This window comes from Pleurodeles waltl, chromosome 8 (genome assembly GCF_031143425.1).
Source record: "Pleurodeles waltl isolate 20211129_DDA chromosome 8, aPleWal1.hap1.20221129, whole genome shotgun sequence".
Classification (NCBI taxonomy): Eukaryota; Metazoa; Chordata; class Amphibia; order Caudata; family Salamandridae; genus Pleurodeles; species Pleurodeles waltl.
In genome coordinates this window covers 35148545-35168302 of record NC_090447.1, presented here as the reverse complement: position 1 = coordinate 35168302, position 19758 = coordinate 35148545, and the positions used below count along the sequence as shown (strand labels likewise).

The 19758-nt window shown below is 46.5% G+C and overlaps 1 protein-coding gene across 1 annotated transcript in view; it reads left to right on the top strand.

The window, feature by feature from the left end:
- LOC138249358 (olfactory receptor 56A4-like) overlaps positions 1 to 19411 on the top strand; it is a 67850-nt gene extending 48439 nt beyond the window's left edge. The window contains exon 2 of the mRNA XM_069203316.1: positions 18435 to 19411. Coding sequence (XP_069059417.1) covers positions 18435 to 19411 — 977 coding nt within the window. The remainder of the gene's footprint in view (positions 1 to 18434) is intronic.
- The last annotated feature ends 347 nt before the right edge of the window (positions 19412 to 19758 follow it).

The following is a 19758-nucleotide window of genomic DNA, read 5'->3' as shown; positions in this document are numbered from 1 at the left end:
CTTCCCACCACTGCCAGCACCACCACGAGCAACACTGCCAGCAGCAGCAGCCCCAGTGGGCAGCGGCTGAGGCTGCAGGGGAAGGGTTGGAGGCTCCCCCCACCACTGCCAGCCCCAACACCAGCCCTGCCACTGCCACCACTGAGCAGCCATCACCGCCGGTGGGCAGTGTGTAGTCCTGCCTCCATGGACTGTAGTGCATCCTGGACCCTGCAAATCCTGTGGGTGTGACACCTAAATGAGAGACTGTGACATTGCACTCCCCAAGTGCTGCATCACAGGGCTCAATGCCCCCTCCAGAACCAGTGGAAGAAGCCATCCACTCACCCCCTCCTTGTCAGGATGAAGCACACTGGGCACCAGCCCCCTCCAGAACCAGTGGAGACACCATCCACTAGAGAGACTGTGGCTTTGCACACCCCAGGACCAACCAGTGGGCAAATCACCGACCAGAGAGAATGTGGCTTTGCACTCCCCAGAACCAACCAGTGGGCAAACCACCCACCAGAGAGACTGTGGCTTTGCACTCCCCAGGACCAAGCAGTGGGCAAACCACCCACTTGAGAGACTGTGGCTTTGCACTCCCCAGCACCAAGCAGTGGGCAAACCACCCACTTGAGAGGCTGTGGCCTTGCACTCCCCAGGACCAAGCAGTGGGCAAACAACCCACTTGAGAGACTGTGGCCTTGCACTCCCCAGGACATTGCACAGGGCATGTGGCCCCCTCCAGGATGAGTGGCGTTGTACCATCTTTCGGCTGAGGTGCCCCCCATTCCCAGTCCCCCTGAGGTGCCTATGTATTTTCGACCTGATGCCTCTGCAGTGTTTTCTCCGTGTTGGTGCAGGAGTAAGGTGGGGCCTTGTCCTATGTCATATGGCCCTGTGGCCCACGGACATTGAGGTCTGGGCAGTGTCCCTTCATTTGTATATATGTATATACATTTTGAATTTGAAGCATGTATTTAAACTATTTTGTCTTATTAGGCTCACTTTAATCAATTCCTTTTGTCCTTGCATTATTCCTGAGGGGTACGGGATGTATATGTAATGTTAGTGCATCTGGTTGTGTGTATGGTGTTGGGGGTGGGGGTGTTGCATGTGTGTGTCACTCTCCTTTTCCTCCCCCCTCCCTTGTGTGATAGGCAGCAGTACTCACCGTGGTTATCTTCGCCGGTGTTGATGTTGGTAATGCAGAAAAAGTTATACAAGCATGGGGAAGATGTGCAACTGGGGCTCCATGGTGTTGTGGTTGCTCCCTGATTCTCCAGATGTGAGTCGCTTCCCTTCTGTGCAGTATTTCCGCTGTGCTTTTGATGTTGTTGGTACCGCCGCAGAAAAGGTGGCGGATAGGCCTGTCTTAATACAGTGGGTGGAACATTATCTTCTGCCTGGCTGTTGGCGGTTACTACCGTGGTGCTTGTTGCTACTGTCATGGCGGTCGGTGTGTTAAAGTGGCTGTCTGTGTGAGCGGTTTCCGCAGCGGTCATAATTCCATTTTTGTTACCGCCGGCCTGTTGGCGGTATTACCGCTGCTTTTTCACCGACCACCAGGGTTGTAAAAAGGGCCATAGTGTAGTGTGGGTGTTAGAGTAGTGTATGTGAAAAAAAAAGGAAACCTACTCTACCTAACCTCTAATCTCTTAGAAATGAGTGTAAGAGACTAGAACCTGTACTAGGTTTATGTATGTATAGCTCTAGGTATAGAGTACATTTTCCTGTGGAAAGTACCGGTGACAGAGTGATAAGGCAATTGCAAGTACTTATCCCACTGCTGCACCACCAATGTGGGAAGCTGGCCTGGTTTCTAGTGGGTACCTAAGGTACCTACACCTTATACCAGGTCCAGTTATCCCTTATTAGTGAAATGTAGACGGTGTAAAGAAGACAGGCTCTCTAAGAGTAGTGTGGATGTGTTAACCAAGGCCTAACTAGGAGACATGCAAAGCTCATGCAATACCACTTTAGACACACAGTACTCACACACATGAAAGAAAATACTCAGTGTTACAAAAATAAAGGTACTTTATTTTGGTGACACAAATGCAAAAAATGCCCTAGAGAATATACTCCCTTAGGAGGTAAGTAATATACACAGTATATGTACTAGAATTCAGTAATCGCTGTGAAAACAGTTAGAAAACAGTGCAAATAGTGAAAATCACAATAGTTAGAAATGGGCCTGGGGAACACAAATCATATACTAAAATAGTGGATTGCGAAAGTTAGTTTCCCATCTAGGCAAGTGCAGTGTGTAGAGGGGCACTGGGAGGTGTCTAAGAAAACACCAAAGGTAAGTAATAGATCTCACCACAGAGCCCAGAAAAGCAGGAGTAAATCACAGTAACTTTCTAGAACACACAAGTACATGTAATAGAAGATTTTGCAAGAACCAGAAGAGACACCAACAATGGATTCCTGGACCTGAAGACCTGCGGAAGAAGGGGACCAAGTCCAAGAAGCACTGAAGAGTCCAGGGATAACAGGAACCCCTGAGAAACCAGGATGAAGGTGCAAAAGAAGAACCACCGGTGAAGAAGAACAGTCAGTACTGCACCCAAGAAGATGGATTCAGGTTCCTGGTTGGTGCAGATGATGTCCCATGCAGGATGGATGATTGCAGTCTGGTTTGCATCACTGGATTCTGCCAACAAGCCTTGACACACGCAAAGCTTGCGGAAAATGGCGCTGCCTGAGACCAGGAGGGACCTGGTGGCCTCTACCCAGGAGAGGGAGGCTGAGGGGGCTCTCAGCAACTCAGAGAGCACTCAGAAGGCCTGGCAGCATGCAAAGGAGTCCCACAGCATGGCGACAAAGAAGGTGAAAAAGGAGGCCCAAGCAGCACTACACAAAGGGATCCCACACCGCCAGGGAACCACTCGAGAAGCTGTGCCTAGCAGGATAGAGTGCTGGGGGCCGGAGCTGCACAGTGCATGAAGAACTTTGTGGAATGATGCCAACAAGTCTTGGCAACTGCAAAACATACAGTGCACAGGGGTACTGTCTTGCGTGGGAAGGTAAGCTCTTACCTCCACCAAAGTTGGACAGCTGGACTTCAGGACAGTCAGGATCACTTCAGTCTACCGACCGTGTTGCTGGATCCAAGCACTTCTTCAAGTGAGGGGACCCAAGCCACAGGTCGTCACTGCTGAAGGGTGCCTGCTGAAGCAGAAAAGTGACTCCTTCACCCCAAGCGAGATTCCTTCGCTCTTCTGGTGCAGGCTGAAGACTGGCTGTCCTCTGAGGATGCACGACACAGTGCGGGACACAGTTGCATTTGCTGGCAGGAGCTGAAGATCCAATTTTGCTGAAGTTGTCTTTGCTTCTTTGTTGCAGTTGTAGAGTTCCTAGGGGTCCAGATGCAGTTTCTTTGGTAAGAGGGTGAAGTAAAGGATGCAGAGGATTCGTGCTGGAGTTGTGAAATACGAATCTGAAGAACCACCAAGAGAGAGACCCTAAATAGCCCTGAAAGGGGTATTGGTCAGCTACACAGGTAAGCACCTATTAGGGGAGGGCTCTGATGTCACCTACTGCACTGGCCACTCAGAAGGTCCCAGAGTGCCCCACTACCTTGGAGTACAAGAAGGCAAAGGACACTCTGGAGGAGCTCTGGGTACTACCCCTAAGGTGGTGATGGACAGGGGAGTGGTCACTCCCCTTTCCTTTGTCCATTTTCTTGCTAGAGCAGGAAGTGGGGGCGGGGGCAGCCCTGAACCGGTGTAGACTGGATTATGCAAGGAGGGCACCATTTGTGCCCTTCTAAGCATTTTCAGAGGCTCTGGGAGGATACCCCTCCCATGCCTGTAACACCTATTTCCACTGGGAGAGGGTGTAATACCCCACTCCTAAAGGGAATGCATTGTTCTGTCTTCCTGGGATTGAGCTGCTCAATCCCCAGGAGGAGAGAAACCTGTATGTGAGATGGCAGCAGCTGAGGCTGCAGTGGAGACATCAGAGAGCTGATTTGGCAGCACTAGAGGTCCATGGTGGGGCCCCCAGGGTGCATGGAATTGGACCCCAAATACCAGAATTGGATTGGGGGTACAATTTCTCAATCTTAGACACCACACACGGCTATAATTGGAGTTACAATTGTGAAGCTACATATATCTATTGACATATATGTAGTGCACGCTTAGAATGGTGTCCCCGCACTTACGAAGTTCGGGAAATTGATCCTGGACAATGTGGGGGCAGCTTTGCTAGTGCAGGGGTACCCTCACACACAGTAACTTTGCAACTAGCCTTCAGTAACTGAAGGTTAGACATATAGGTGACTTATAAGTTACCTGGTGCAGTGAAAATGGCTGTAAAATAGTGTGTACACTGTTTCACTCACTCTGCAGTGGCATTCCTGAAGGAGTGTTTGTATGAGCTCCTTATGGGTGGCAAAAGAAATGCTGCAGCCCATAAGGATCTCCTGGAACCCCAATGCCCTGGGTACCTAGGTACCATATAATATGGACTTGTAAGGGGGGTCCAGTGTGCCAATATGGATTGGAATATGGAGTCACTAGACTATAGTGAGAAATTTGGAAAACAGAGAGAGCATAAGCACTGGAGTTCTGGTTAGTAGAACTCCAGTGACACAGTCAAGCATTCTGACAACACAGTAAAACACACAGACATATAGGCTACAAACTATGAGCACTGGGTTCCTAACTAGCAGGATCCCAGTGAGACAGTAAAAACGCACTGACAAACAGGTAGAAATTGGGGGTAACATGCCAATAAGGATAGTACTTTCCTACACAACTCCCCCCCCACTGAAACGAGGGACAATAAGGCTAACCTTGCCCAGATGAGTCTTTATTGTCTAAGTGGAAATATCTGGAGAGTCCATCTGCATTGGAGTGGTTATTCCCAGGTCTATGTTCCACTGTAAAGTGATTCCCCTGTAGGGAAATGGACCACCTCAACAATTTAGGGTTGAAGATGTCCCACGGAGTGCTGGAGGATGCAGAGCTGTTTCTTTCAAGAAAGACCGCAAACAAGCCTTGCTAGCTGCAAAGGTCACAGTTAAAGAAAAAGGGTGCTGCTTGGGCCCAGGAAGGACCAGGAGGTCGCCACTTGGAAGAGGAGACAGAGGGGGCCTTCAGCAAGACAGAGAGGCCATGCACAAGAAGGCAGCACCTGCAGAAGTACTTGAAAACAGGTTCAAGAAAACTGAGCATGGCGGTCATCTCAACACTACAAAAGAGGGTCCCACGAAGCCAGTTGTTAACTCAGCGAGTTGAGCAATGCAGAAAGGAGTGCTGGGGACCTGGGCTATGCAGTACACAGGATTACTGTCTGGCGAGGGGAGGCAAGGACTTACCTCCTCCAAATTTGGACAGTTGGGCCACTGGACAGTCTGGGGCATTTGGGTCCACCATCTGTGTTCCAGGGGCCATGCTCGTCAGGATGGGAGAGGTCCCAGAGTACCGGTGACGCTGAAGTTTGGTGCTTGCTGGAGCAGGGGGAAGATTCCGTCGACCCACAGGAGATTTCTGCTTGGCTTTCAGTGCAGGGTGAAGGCAGACAGCCCCCAGAGCATGCACCACCAGGAAACAGTCGAGAAAGCTGGCAGGATTAGGCGCTACAATGTCGCTAGTAGTCTTCTTGCTACTTTGTTGCAGTTTTGCAGGCGTCCTGGAGCGGTCAGCGGTCGATCCTTGGCTGAAGTCGAAGAGGGAGATGCAGAGGAACTCTGGTGAATTCTTGCAAATCGTTATCTGAGGAAAAGCCCACAGGAGAGACCCTAAATAGCCCTCAGAGGAGGATTGGCCACCTAGTAAGGTAAGCACCTATCAGGAGGGGTCTCTGATGTCACCGGCTGGCACTGGCCACTCAGAGGTCTCCACTGTGCCATCACACCTCTGGATTCAAGATGGCAGAGGTCTGGGACACACTGGATGAGCTCTGGGCACCACCCCTGGGGTGGTGATAGACAGGGGAGTGGTCACTCCCCTTTCCTTTGTCCTGTTTCACGTCAGAGCATGGACTGAGGGTTTCCCTGAACCGGTGTAGACTGGTTTATGCAAGGAAGGCACCATCTGTGCCCTTCAAAGCATTTCCAGAGGCTGGGAGAGGCTACTCCTCCCCAGCCCTTAACACCTATTTCCAAAGGGAAAGGGTGTAACACCCTCTCTCAGAGGAAATCCTTCGTTCCGCCTTCCTGGGACTGGGCTGCCCAGACCCAGGAGGACAGAACCCTGTCTCTGAGGTGGCAGCAGCTGTAGCTGCAGTGCAAGCCTCAGAGAGGAGCTGTTTTGGCAGTACTGTGGGTCCATGGTGGAGCCCCCAGAATGGATGGAATCGGCTCCCCAATACCAGATTTGGAATGGGGGGACAATTCCATGATCTTAGACATGTTACATGGCCATATTCGGAGTTACCATTGTGAAGCTACATATAGGTACTGACCTATATGTAGTGCACGTGTGTGATGGCGTCCCCGCACTCACAAAGTCCAGGGAAATGGCCCTAAACTATGTGAGGGCACCTTTGCTAGTGCAAGGATTCCCTCACACTTAGTAACTTTGCAGCTAACCTTCAGCAAGTGAAGAATAGACATATAGGTGACTTATAAGTTACTTAAGTGCAGTGAAAATGGCTGTGAAATAGTGTGTGCACTATTTCACGCAGGCTGCAGTGGCAGTCCTGTGCAAGCGTTTGTCTGAGCTCCCTAAGGGGGACAAAAGAAATGCTGCAGCCCATATGGATCTCCTGGAACCCCAATGCCCTGGGTACCTAGGTACAATATACTAGGGACCTATAAGAAGAGGTCCAGTGTGCCAATATGGATTGGAATATGGAGTCACTAGACTACAGTGACAAATTTGGAAAACAGAGAGAGCATAAGCACTGGAGTTCTGGTTAGCAGAACTCCAGTGACACAGTCAAGCTTACTGACAACACAGTAAAATGCACTGACATATAGGCCACAAACTATGAGCACTAGGATCCTGACTAGCAGGATCCCTTGGGGGTAACATGCCAAGATGGATTGTACTTTCCTACAGCATGCAGCAGTGGAGGGGAGGGCCCCAGTCCAACAAGGTCTAACAGGACGCCACAGTGTGCCATGACCCCACAGCACCCAGTACTTCAGACTCCAGTTGGGAGCACGCCTCTTTCTGGGGGCACCACACCACAGGTCTACTCCAGGATGGGTATTCACCCAACACCCCCTTCAGCTGTGATCAGCAGCTCAGTTAATACAGGACACAAACGTGGTTGTCCCGCATTCAATCAGTAGCTTGTGGTGAATTTGTATCTGATTTGTCATGGGGTTTATGCTTCACTCCACCACCAGGAATCTTCTGCTAATAGTTCATGCCTCAGCCCAGCCAGGCATCAGCTGAGAGCCATTGGTCACCCCTGGGCAATATCCCCTGGGGGCTCCAGGCAAGGCATTCGGGCCATTGGTGTTCCTCTAGGAGAAGTCTGTGTGGAGGTCGAGAGAGTGGCAGACTATGGGTGGCAGTGCTTTATACCCTGCAGTAGAAAACCCGTCCCCACTAACAGCAGTTCATGTGGCCTGCAGGATCCCTCCAACTCTCATCACTCAGCTGCGAGGCCCCCGGGAAATCCCCTCATTCACCCAAGCCAGCAAGTCTTCTTCACTGACCTGAGGTAGGTCCAGTCAAAAAGGGGGCATAGGCTCCCCCGCACCTCCAGTCAGAGCCTGTGCCACCTCCTCCTCCAGGTGTGCGCCCGTTGTTGTTGGGCAGATGAGTGCTCAACTTCAGTAATGCACAACAGGGTCACAGCCCTGGGCTCTGCTGCCCAGTCCTCCCAGAGAACTCACAGGTGGACAACTGAGTCCTGGCTGTCTGTAGGGGTTACCGCTGCAGCTGTCAGCCGCCGGGCCCAGAGGTTCCCCTCACCCGATGCTATCATCTTCAATGTCGCCTCGTCCCGGCCCCCCAGACAGCCCAAGCACCCCCAGGGCATCCAGCCCAGCAGCGAGTCTGTGCAACAGCAAGCCTTTGCACTGTTGATGCAGAGGGAGTGTTGGGGCCACACAATGCATCAAGGCTCCACGTGTCTTAGGCCCCATCAAGGCCCAGTAAAAGTTGTCATCTTGCTGGCGGCTGCACATTGCTTCTCACAGAGGGAATTCACAGCAGCCGCGTCCATCTGCTTGGTTCCCTCTGCTTCCCTCTGTGTGAGGGGATGACCCTAGGTGTGTGGGGGGGATAGTGAGCCCTTTGGGGAGCCAGGACTGCCTCTGCTAAGGATCAAGGAGGCGGAGCTCCATGAGAGCACGTCTTACTTGCGTGATACATTGGAAACGCCTCCCAAGCAAACACTTTAAAAGGGCTGAAGTTATCGCTTTGTACAATTTGCTCATTAAAGTAACTGTTGAAGATATTAATGCAGCAAGATTTTGGGCAGTTTTTAATCTGTTTAATATTTAAAGACTATACGCTCCCACAGATTTATAAGCCATACTGTATCACTAAATTCATCTGCTTTCAAATGCACCATTTGCTAATCTTTTTTCAATTTTTTCTCAGGGTGAGGACCCGCCTTGGACCCCTTGTTTGTCCATGAAGCTCACTCACATCGCTCACTACATAAAAGTCATACCCAAATTTCACTGCTTTATTTACCAGCAGCAACTAGGGTGTCACATTACTTTTCACCCACAGCGCTCTAGTCTGGCAAAGACCATCTCTGTCAGTAAGTATTTACATGTGCTTATGTACATATGTACCTGTGCCTATGTCACCCAGCTACTGTTCCCATGAACCTGTGCATACGCACCTTTACCCATGTAGGTCTTTATCTAAGTGCATGTGTACATTTACTTGTATACATCTGAACCTGTGCAAATATAGCTGTGCGTGGACACTGTGATCCCCACCTATGTAGTTGCATCTATGCATATAGGCACCTGGACATATGTGCATTTAAATCACGTGTAAGTGTACATGGTCATTGTCACCCACGCAGCTATACACTTGTATTTATGCACATAAGTACTTGAGCATATGTACATTTGAATTAAGTGTACCTGTTCTCACCCGCACCGATGTAACTATATGTATGCACATACAGGAGCATATGTGTATTTAAATTAGGCCTGGGTGGAGTTTGCAGAGTTCTGCATAGCGGAACTCCGCAAAGTGACCAAAACACTCTGCCCGCTACATGGAGTTCAGCAAGTGGGAGAGTGCGTTTGGTCGCACCTCTTGCTCTGATTTTTTGTACCGGGTGTTTGTCTGATACTGTAAAATTCGCACAAACAGCACCACATGCAGCGCAAGAGGGCACTGCTTCTCTTCTGCCGCTCGTGTAGATTTTCTATTCAAGCAGCAGCTTCCTCAGCAGGGACAGAAGGTTTCCCAACGCAAGCGGTAGCAACCATCTGTGACTGCCGCGTTGAGAAATCTCGCTGGGAGGTGGTCTGGAGTATGATTTTCCTCACTCACAGTCATCAAGTTAATGCCGGCGAGCTTGAACAAGGAAACTGCGCACTCTAATTGGCACGTGGAGTGGCAAAAATGATTAAAGTAATGCCTAGTGTTCTCTAAATGTAGTTTTGATATGCTTATCCAGTGTTAATGTCAAATTTACTTTTGGATACATTCTACAGAAATTCAAAACTGCACTTTGTTTAAAAGAATAATTAAACACTTGTGTCACTGCAATCTGGGGTCAGATTAAAGGCACTCCTTATAAACATATTTACTATTGGGCCATTTTGCAAAGTGCGTAGAAGCCGTATGCCACTGACAGCTCTAACGAGTAAACCGAGCAGGGCCAGAAATGGACTATGTTTGTTGAGAAGAAATGATTTAAACAAACATCTACGTCTGGGATTGCAACTTCGGATTTGAGCTTCAAACTTGCTCACACAAGGAACACTTTCCACATCGGCAAGTAGCTGGGGCCTCCATGTACCCTCCTGCATGCTACATGGCTGCAGACAGTTGGTAAACATTCAGATTTAATATCAGATAAATATACAAATAATATACATGTTTAAAATGAAGCCCATAAGGAAGACTTCACCCTCATGAAAAGTACTCCGCAAAATTGCACTCAATGCCACTGCGGGTGCCTAGAAACTGCTATTGTACCAACCTTACAACTGTGCAGGAAGGGTCTTCTGGTGCTGCTGGTACTCGGCAGCCACTGTCTCCACCTTCTTCACCTGGTTTCAGAAGTCGTCATAGACCATGGCCTCGTAGATGCCACCCATCACTGCAGAAAGTAGCAGCAGGACCTGGAAAACCCTCCATCGCCTTCTGGAGCACAACCCGTTCCCAATCGTTTCGCATAGGGCTAGCTGCAGGTGACTGCAGGGCTCAAGGGTGCTCTGTCCCTGATGGGGGGGTCATGTCACTGGCAGTGAGAGCTGCAACTGTTGGTATCCCTAGGCGGACAGTCAGTGTCCAGGGTGTTCAGCACAGGGCCTCAGGCATTTGAGCACTAGATGCATGCTCCTCCACAATCACCCCTGGCCACTGTGGATACAAAGATCAGAGGCATCTCTTGCGGGTGCCTCCCACTCGAACCAAGCCCATCCTGGAGATATCTTCCCCATTTCTCCACTTAGGTGTCACCTCCAACTGTTGCAGTTCTGGAGGATGTGTATTTTGGTTGGGGGTTTGGGGACCAAAATCAGCCTGGGGAGGGGAGAACTCATGCCCCCTCCCCCTTTCTAATATTAATGGCCCCCAAACACCCCCCTGGACCTGACCCACCTGGGGCATATAGAAAAAAAGCACTGGAGACCGCACTATTTTTTTTAAATGTTGCCACTGATTTGTGGATCCTCCTTGATTTCATGGCAAAATTGAAAAAAAAACATTTTTTTTACTCCCTGTCATCATCCCTGGGGCACCTCAGCAAAAGGGCCAGAGGGTCAGGATATTTCTACCCTGACCCCTTTCCATTTTTTTAATGCTTTTTTTTTGTAATTCGAGTTGGAGTCCCAAAATGGCTGCAAACTCTTCCTGGTTGAAGTGTTGGCAGGTAATTAGATATCAGCACAGGGACTGTTGGATCCACAGAGAGTCCACGTCCCTAGATATCTACATTTCTTTTTCTTTTAATATCTCTGAAACTACTGAATGGAGTTACACCAAATCACAAAAACCCACTTTCTGGAGCAAGAGTTAACTTTATGCCAAATATGGTGTAAATCCATCCAATGATTGGGGCTGGAGTTGTGTTCAAAATCCCTAAGGGAAATTGCAAGAGGAAAACGTGTTTCTAGACCCCCCTCACTTTTTCTCAGCCCTTGCTTCATGGATCACCTCCAAATTTTCAAGACAGCTGCTGACTTGACTGTTGAATTAATTTGAAAATTTTGTGAAGATTTGTCAACTGGTGCCAAAGTTATTGGTAAACAAAATATGCTTTTCCTATGGAAACCAGGTCCTAACTATAACTACCTACTGGCGGCCACGCTCCTTCCATACACAGTTATTTTCTTCAATATTTTAGCTACTAATGTTTAATTTATATTTTAAATAAATGACATCATAGAAGTTGTCATTAGTGCTGTAATATCTGAGGTAATTAGCAGTGTATGGCAAGGGCACGATATATAGCTACCTTAGGGGGCCGTTTATAGTTACTTAAAATAACTCAAACCATAAATGCAGAATTTCTATGTTTTTTGTGAGTAAAATCAGAACCTAAGTATTTTGTCCCTGTAACGTTTGTTTTTTTAAGTATATTTCTATATTTTAAAATGTTATTTCCTAACTGTAACGTACCTGTTTCTTCAGATAATCTATCTATCTATCTATCTATGGATATATATATATATATATATGTCCAAAACAGCCGCCGAGATAAGGGAGCCCCCAACTCTACAGGACGGCTTCAGCATATGGGTACGGAGCAACCCATAAATCAACAAGCGGAAGAACAAAAGTGTTGAAGCCCAGTTCCAGTGCTGCATAGCATTTTATTCCATAATATTCAAACAGCACGCTTTGTAACCTTTCATTATTCAAGCAGTACGCCTCATATCCTTTCCTTTTTCCTGACGCGTTTCGACTCTATAGAGCCTTGTTCACAGGTAAGTCTATTTATATAAAGTGATTGCGTGCTTATAGCCAAACAGCCACATGGTTCTAGTATCAGAGCATACATCTCCCATAGTGCACTGAAAAACATGATTCAATTTTCCTTTAGTATGCAGGGTGAATCTCAAATAAAGCATGATAGCGTTCCAAAACACTGCATGATGTAATAGGTTCATTCAGTTCAGTGCACCAATATAAAGGGGCACATATTGTGATTCAATTAGTAAGCAGTCTGTTTAAAACAGTGTCTTAATCTGTTTGTGTGCGATGCTGAAAATATAATGTCTCAGAGTGCTAGCAGCCTGAAAAAGTCGAAAAGAGAATTCCCCTCTCGTAATCCCTTGCTCACCTCCACGCTTTCAATCACAGGGTAAATCCTTTTTAATTCACATGAGGGCAAGTGAGTCATGATTCCAAAATACTTCCAAAACAGCCTAGTTTAATCACCCTTAAACTAAACCCTAATGGCCTGTAAGGTAGAGTGGATTGTCTTTAAAAATCAGGACACATGGATTAAGATTTACATGTGGTAGTGAAATATTCCTAACACTTTTTTCACTACTTTAAGGGCTAGCACCCCATTTGAAAACATTTGGTTACCCTATTATATTTACTGACCTTTGATTAGGAGCAGGCAAACATGTTATATTTAGGCTCAAATTAGTTATAATTTAAGCTCCTCTTTAATGTTTACATTGGATTTTGGGTCTTATTTCTGAAAATGACACTTTTAGAAAGTTTTTTTTTTTCTACTGTAACCATTTTTATTTCTCTACCAGTTTTCTGGGTCACAGGAGTATGAATGTCTCTGTTGTTGTGGTGTGTGTATTCCTGCTAGCCAGTGAGACAAAGAAGATTGGTTATAGGCAGGATTGGCCATCCTGTCTAAATGAGTTGAGGTGGAGCTGTTCCCTGCCCCACTTACTCTTTAAAGGGCCTGCCATCAGTACACACAAAGAGACCTGACACCATTTTTCTGTCACCCCAGACCTCTAGGGGCCTGGACAGTGGAAGTGAAGAACTTTCCAGAATCAGATGTAAAGGTAACCCAGGATATCCCTTCTTTCAAAGGGGTGGCACTAGGTTTAAATATTGGACCATTAGAAAACTGCTTCAGTACACTCTTGTGAAAGACTTCAGAAGGACTGCCTGGACCCCGAAGGATTGCCCTGCTGCCACCAGAGGACTGCCATGCTGATTGAAGGCCTGCCTTGCTGCCTGAAGGGGAACTAGACCAGCTCCCTGAACCCAGGACTACCAAAAGTGACTCCAAGGGCTAGCTGGCTGGCCTCCTGTGTGAACTACAGGGATATAGTGAGGCCTAGAGCAGGGGTCTGCAGCCTTATCTGTAACAAGAGCTACTTATGATCAATGAAAATCATCCTGAGGTACTAATACTAGTGATGTAAAAGAGAACACCCCATTTAGGCAGGGTTTCCAGCAGGAATCTATAAACGGCTTTGACAATTTGAAATTAAATATTATAATGGTAGTACATACAAACTGTTGATACAGTCCCCCTGGCAGCAAGGTGTAAGTATGAGCAATAAATCTCTCCAACTCAAATAATAACTTTAAACACATTTTCAAAATCCATCTATAGATATCAGCTTCTGAGTTCTGAAAATATACATATTTCTGTTTTGAATACATGCTTTTTAATTGTGCTATAAGTACACTAGGCAATGCTTTGAAAGTCGTAGACTGGACTGCACACAGGAGTGTTACTCAAAGGTAGCTGGAGATCTACTAGTAGATCACAAGCTACTCGTTGGAGACACCTGGTCTAGATACCTATAAACCTACACTTGGCCTCTGATGGAATGATTCTCAACCCCATAGCAGAGCCCCCCTGGTCCTGGACCTTAGGAAGTACTGTTAGACGTGCTGGTCCTGCCTAACCCTCTGTGAAGTGGCAAAGTCCAAAGGTAAACATCTTCACTACAACTCCATCCAGCAGCTCTTGGTGATTAAACTTGGTAAAAAGGTTATGTTGACAGGCCCTCTACATCTGTTCCCTGGTAAGTAGCCTCCTTCTAATGAAGGCAACAGGTTGTCCTAGGTACTCTTAATTTAGCTGTGCAAGCACACCCCCTCTGGCATTCGTCTGGACAATACATTTCTTTGAAGAATGCAGGGCCTCGATTACTGGAGTTGTACTGGTATTAGACCTGTCAGCCATAGGGTGGTCTTCCCCCAAATGATGTGCCTTCCTCTTAAATTTTTTTTGCTGATCTCACAGCTGTTGGCTTTAGGGCTCTGAGCACTTTACCACTGCCAACCAGTGCTAGAGCAAGTGTGCTTACTCCCTAAAACACAGTAACTTTGTCTTACACCCAATTAGCACATTTTATTTATTTACTTTACTCATAAATATCTAGTAAGGTTGTACTACCTGGGCCTAGGGCCTTTAAATTGAATGCTGCACTAATTGTGGCACTCACTAAAGTAGCCTGCCAAACATGTTTTTGGCCTGCCACTGCAGCCTGTGTGTATACTTTTGACCTGCCATTTTGACCTCACAAAAAAAACCTTTTGCCAAGCCCAAAGTTCCTTTTTAATACATATAAATCAACCCTAGGGTAGGCCTTATACAGTTCATAGTGCAGGGTGAAGTGTATTTAAAATGTCAGACATGTACTTTTATGTATTAGAAGTCCTGATAGTGGAAACATCTTAATTTTTATGTTTACTACTGCAAGACTTACCTTTCCTATAGGATATAGGGTTACCTTGTTGTTTAATTACTGATACCCTTTAATTTGGAGCAAGAAGGAATTTCGAGTTTGGTGTCTAAAGTATTGTAAGTAAAAATTGTCTTTAAAGGTAAAGTCAGATTTTATATCACAATTTTGAAAATGCCACATTATGAAAAAAGGCATTTTGCAGGTTTCCCTCAACATTTTGCCCCTTTTAGGACCATCAGCTGCTGTTTTACAATTTTGAGAGTGCACTGAGGCCTGCTGTCCAGACCTCAGTGTCAGTGTTCTTTCCTTTTCCTGAGTGGTATGTTTCACTCGGTATCCCCAATTGTCATGTGCTTACGTATAAGTCCCTAGTATGTGGTACCCAGGTACCAAAGGTAGATATGGCTGGCTGTCCACACAAGAGCTGCAGCACTGGTTGTGTCACTCTGTGTTTGACAAAAAAGAAAGCACAGCTTTCAGATGAAATTGCAGACTGAAGAGGCTGTGCATGCACTGCAACCTCGACTTTGCCTTTACCACTGTTGTCAAAGTCCACTAGTCCCCCAACTATACTATATATATGTCTCCTCTAAGGCAGGCCTGGGTAGCCCTATGACAGGGAGCTGTATATTGTTAAAATAGACATATTATTGATGTGTCTATACAGCAAAACCTTAAAGTGTTGGTTTTTGTTAAGGACAGTTAAGTAGCCTTATAAGGTAAATGCAAAGTTAATCATGGTGTCTAACTTCTGACAGAGGCTACCTAACTATGCCATGTACAGTATCAAATTAAAGGGGACATCAAATGTGACTCAATGGTATAGTCAACATTTATTTTCAATTTAATACTGGCCACTTTTGCAAAAGATGCCACTTTTTGACCCAGTCAGTCCAGTGACTTTGTAGAGGTACAGGGACTGAGACAGGTTTCTGCCCGCCTGAGGAGACATTTGAATGACTTCCATGCCATGAATAAAAGCTGTTGCCACACTGTAGGTGTGAACCCATCCCACAGGATGGGCTGCAAAGGGTCTTAGCCCAAAAGGCAGGCATCAAAGGGTGATGCTGCCTTTGAAGGGCTACTGTGACAACACTACAGCACAGGAAATCTTTTGTTTACCCTAGACTGAGTAGAGCCAGAGTCAAGGAAGAGAAAAGGTTTTCTGTGGGTGTGCAGCCCATGATAGCCACATCCCCAGGAGTAGACTACCAAGGTCCTCATACTTGAGGAAGAACTCTGCCATGTTGGTTGTGGTATGCAAGATGCACTCTGGGATAGCCAGATGTCCCACAGCACCTACTAGCCCATTGGCTAATAACCGCATTGTCCCCTGAGGGCACTTAATGGGGATATAATGGGTACCCCTGGCACCCAATACTTCAGTGCTTTGGATTTGGACCAAGGACAGGAAGAAGATCAGTTTGCACTCATTGGAAGCACACAAAGAGAGGCTTTGACATTGGAGCGACTGTACCTGCTGACATTGGGCTAGCAGAGTTTGGACCCTGTTCTGCATGCCTGGCTCAGGGAAAAGTTGAATCCGAAGTAGAGACTCCAAGGGTCAGTTGGCTGGCCCAACAGAATGGCACTGGGGACATTAAAGCTGGAAAAGCCCAAACCGCATTTTTGGTTGTCATTGCCACTACCAGATGGTGAGCACTTCAACTGACAACTTGGGAATAGTCAGAAGTTGCACCTGAGTGTGCTGGACCTGTGGGTGTTGGTTGTGACTGGATTTGTCCAACCCAAAGGACACCTGCACCCCTAAAGGTTTGCACCAGGACTGTTGTGATTCAAGTACAAAAGGTCTGCATCAGCAGCCCTTTGATCCCTGCATAGAGGACTTTGTGCGGCCCTGAGATCAATGACTGGAGTCACCCACACTCACCTGTGGACAGAGGACTCAACCAAAATTCACCCCAGTTGACCGCACAGCACCTGCAGCATCCATTGAGCATCCTTAGGCCTGCATCGCTCACCATCAGGACCACTCCATAGAAGTCACTGATGGTTGGCATGTAAAGTCTGGAACTCACTTTAAAAACTCTCTGGTGGTCAGGTAACAGTCCAATGATTACGTTTGAGACTCCTAAACATTAGCTTGTTGGATTTGGTTGCCCAAACTGGGTCGAAGACTCCAAACTCAGTGTTTCAAACTTTTCAAAAGTTTGCAAAGTTTTGACTTGCCACTGCTTGTTTGGGCTTGATGTTAAAGATTTTGAATGTTTTATAAATGCATAGCTCTGGAACCCTTCTGTGCATGTTAGTCATGAGAATATGCTCTATTTTTAGGTTGAGCATAGCAGTGCGCAAGCGCTGCTTTTCCGTCGCGTTGATATAAATCTGGACTTTAACAACGCCCACATCACGCCCATCACTATCACTCGTTCGTGGGCTTGCTTTCCAAAAAATCCTTTGATGACATTGGTAAATGGCTTATGTTTGTCCCTCCTTTGTGAGGTTTTGTTACCGCCTTGGCCATCGCCCCTGTTACATGGCTACTTGCACTTTTGCCGGTAAGTTTGACTGTGAGCGAACTTCTTTTCTTCTTTTGTGTGTCTATTAATGCTGATGCTCATGGCAGCTGTGGCACTGTGAATCGTCTTGCTTATGTGAAACTGTTTTACTTTTAGTTTTCAATTTATGTGGCAAGAAAAGTCCGGGTAGGAGTTTACAACGCTAATAGCTATAACTCGAGCAAATGCGAGACCCATTTTATTGCAAATGCTTGTTTCAAATTGTTGTTGTGTGCCTTTCTGGTTTGGTGACTTTCCTATTTCGTTCTTTGGTGCTGTTAAATGCTTTACACATTATTCCTTTGCTAAGACTTGCTGCTCTTTGCGATAGCTACAAAACGGTTGAGCTGAAGGTTGAGTAAATAACACTGACTGGACCCAATAAGACAAATATGAGTGTAGTGCACGTTAAGTCCCCAACCCGATCATATAGAACACACATTTTCTTACAGTCTCTTTTTGAAAGTAGGTGTTTTTATAATGTAGGAAATTGGATTACTGGTTGAGGGGTCTGGAACCCTACTCAAACATCAACCACAAATCTTGTCAGGATAAAACACAAGCAAATCCCAAAGTAACCTGTGCTTAATCCTCTGGTGGCTTGGTACAAAAGCAGCCAGGCTTAACCTAAAAGCAATGTGCAAAGTACTTATGTAGCACACAAACAGTAATGAAATGGAAACACAACACAATAAAAATTTGACCGTAATTTAGAAAAAAGGAGTAAAATGTAATAAATCATGGTAACAGTGGCCCACAAGTTATGGCCAAACGAAGCCAAAGGTCATGCCCAGAAGAATCTTGAGTCGGGAGACTGGGTGAAGGTGTGGTGAAGTGCCATTCTCTTATTTCAGGATCTATTTGGCCCAGCAAATACTGGGGAAGTGTGCTGGGTGCAGAACACTGCCTACAAGAGCCAATAACTGTTGTTTGAGGACCATCCCAGGCACTGGGAATAGCTGCAGTCTGTGGACAAAGGCCATGTCTAGTTGACTGGTTCTAAAGAACGGTCAAATACTACACCATACACCCAGTTCTTTCTCACATTGCTGGAGGAAATGCTTGTGGATATTGTTGGCAGTGTGATTTAACAAGGGCATGTATTCTGTGAATTTCCATGTGGTTAACAGAAATAATCTAATAACTTCCTTATATTCCACATTATTTCTATAGATGCTGAAGTACTGACATCCTAGGTATGTTTATTGACAATACCACCTCTCAGATTTCAAGCTTTGTGCTGATCTGCTTCCCGAGCATCCAGAGCTGGCAGCACTGGTTGTCCATCCCTCTGGCTCTTCTTTTGCTTCTTGCTGTTGGTGCTAACATCTCAATCCTGGCGGTCATACAGAGAGAGCAGGCCCTTCATGAACCTATGTACTATTTCCTTGCCTTCCTGGCACTTTTAGATCTAGTTTTGTGCATGAGCAGCACCCCAACGATTCTGGGTATCCTCTGTTTCAACATGAAGAGTATCAACCTATCAGGATGCGTGTTTCAGATGTACATCACAAACAGCTTTGCCGGAATGGAATCAGCTACATTTCTGTTGATGGCCTATGATCGCTACACAGCCATTTGCAACCCTTTGAGATACCCATCAGTCATCAATGGCAGATTTGTAGCAAAAGCCCTTGTGTTCATCCTTCTCAGGAATGGTCTCTTGTTTCTACCTCTCCCAGTGCTTGCAGTCAAACTTCAATACTGCTCCAGGACAGTTATTGAAAATTGTTTTTGCAGCAATGTTGCAATAACCAGGCTTGCCTGCAAGGACATCACCATAAACAAAGTCTATCAGTTGGTTGTTGGCTTTGGCCTGCTAGGAAGTGACTTTTGCATCATCTGCTTCTCTTATTTTAGAATTCTTTGGGTGGTGCTGCACCTTCAAGCGAAAGGAGCTGGAGCAAAAGCCTTCAGCACATGTACCCATCACCTAATTTTGATCTCTTTTCTTTACACTATATTGCTGGTTTGGATTTTCACAAATAAGATGGAGAAGGAAATGGCTCCTGATGTACCTATAATACTCAATGTCCTTCATCTATTGATCCCGCCTGCTCTGAACCCAATCATTTATGGGATGAGGACCAAAGAGATTAAACATAGCATCATGAAAGTGTTAAGTAAAGGGCAAAGGGATCCAAGGGAAAAATTAACCAAGAGGCTCATGTAAGAAAGGCTAAGGAACACTTTATCTAACATGAAGAGCAACAGCCACTGTTCACGTGGACGGAAAATACACCTGATCATATCTTACTACACTCAAACTTTTAGGGGCATATTTACAAGCCCCTTTCGCCACATTAGTGCAGCCATTCTTTTTACGCTAAAGTGGCACTAATGTGGCTTTTCTGCCACGTCATATTTGCAAAGTGGTGCAATGCGTGCACTGTGCCACTTTGCAACCCCTTGTGCCACATTGGGGGTGATTCTAAGCGCCGCCCGCCAAGCGGGAACCGCCAGAAGACCGTACCGCGGTCAAAAGACCGCGGCGGTCATTCTGGGTTTCCCACTGGGCTG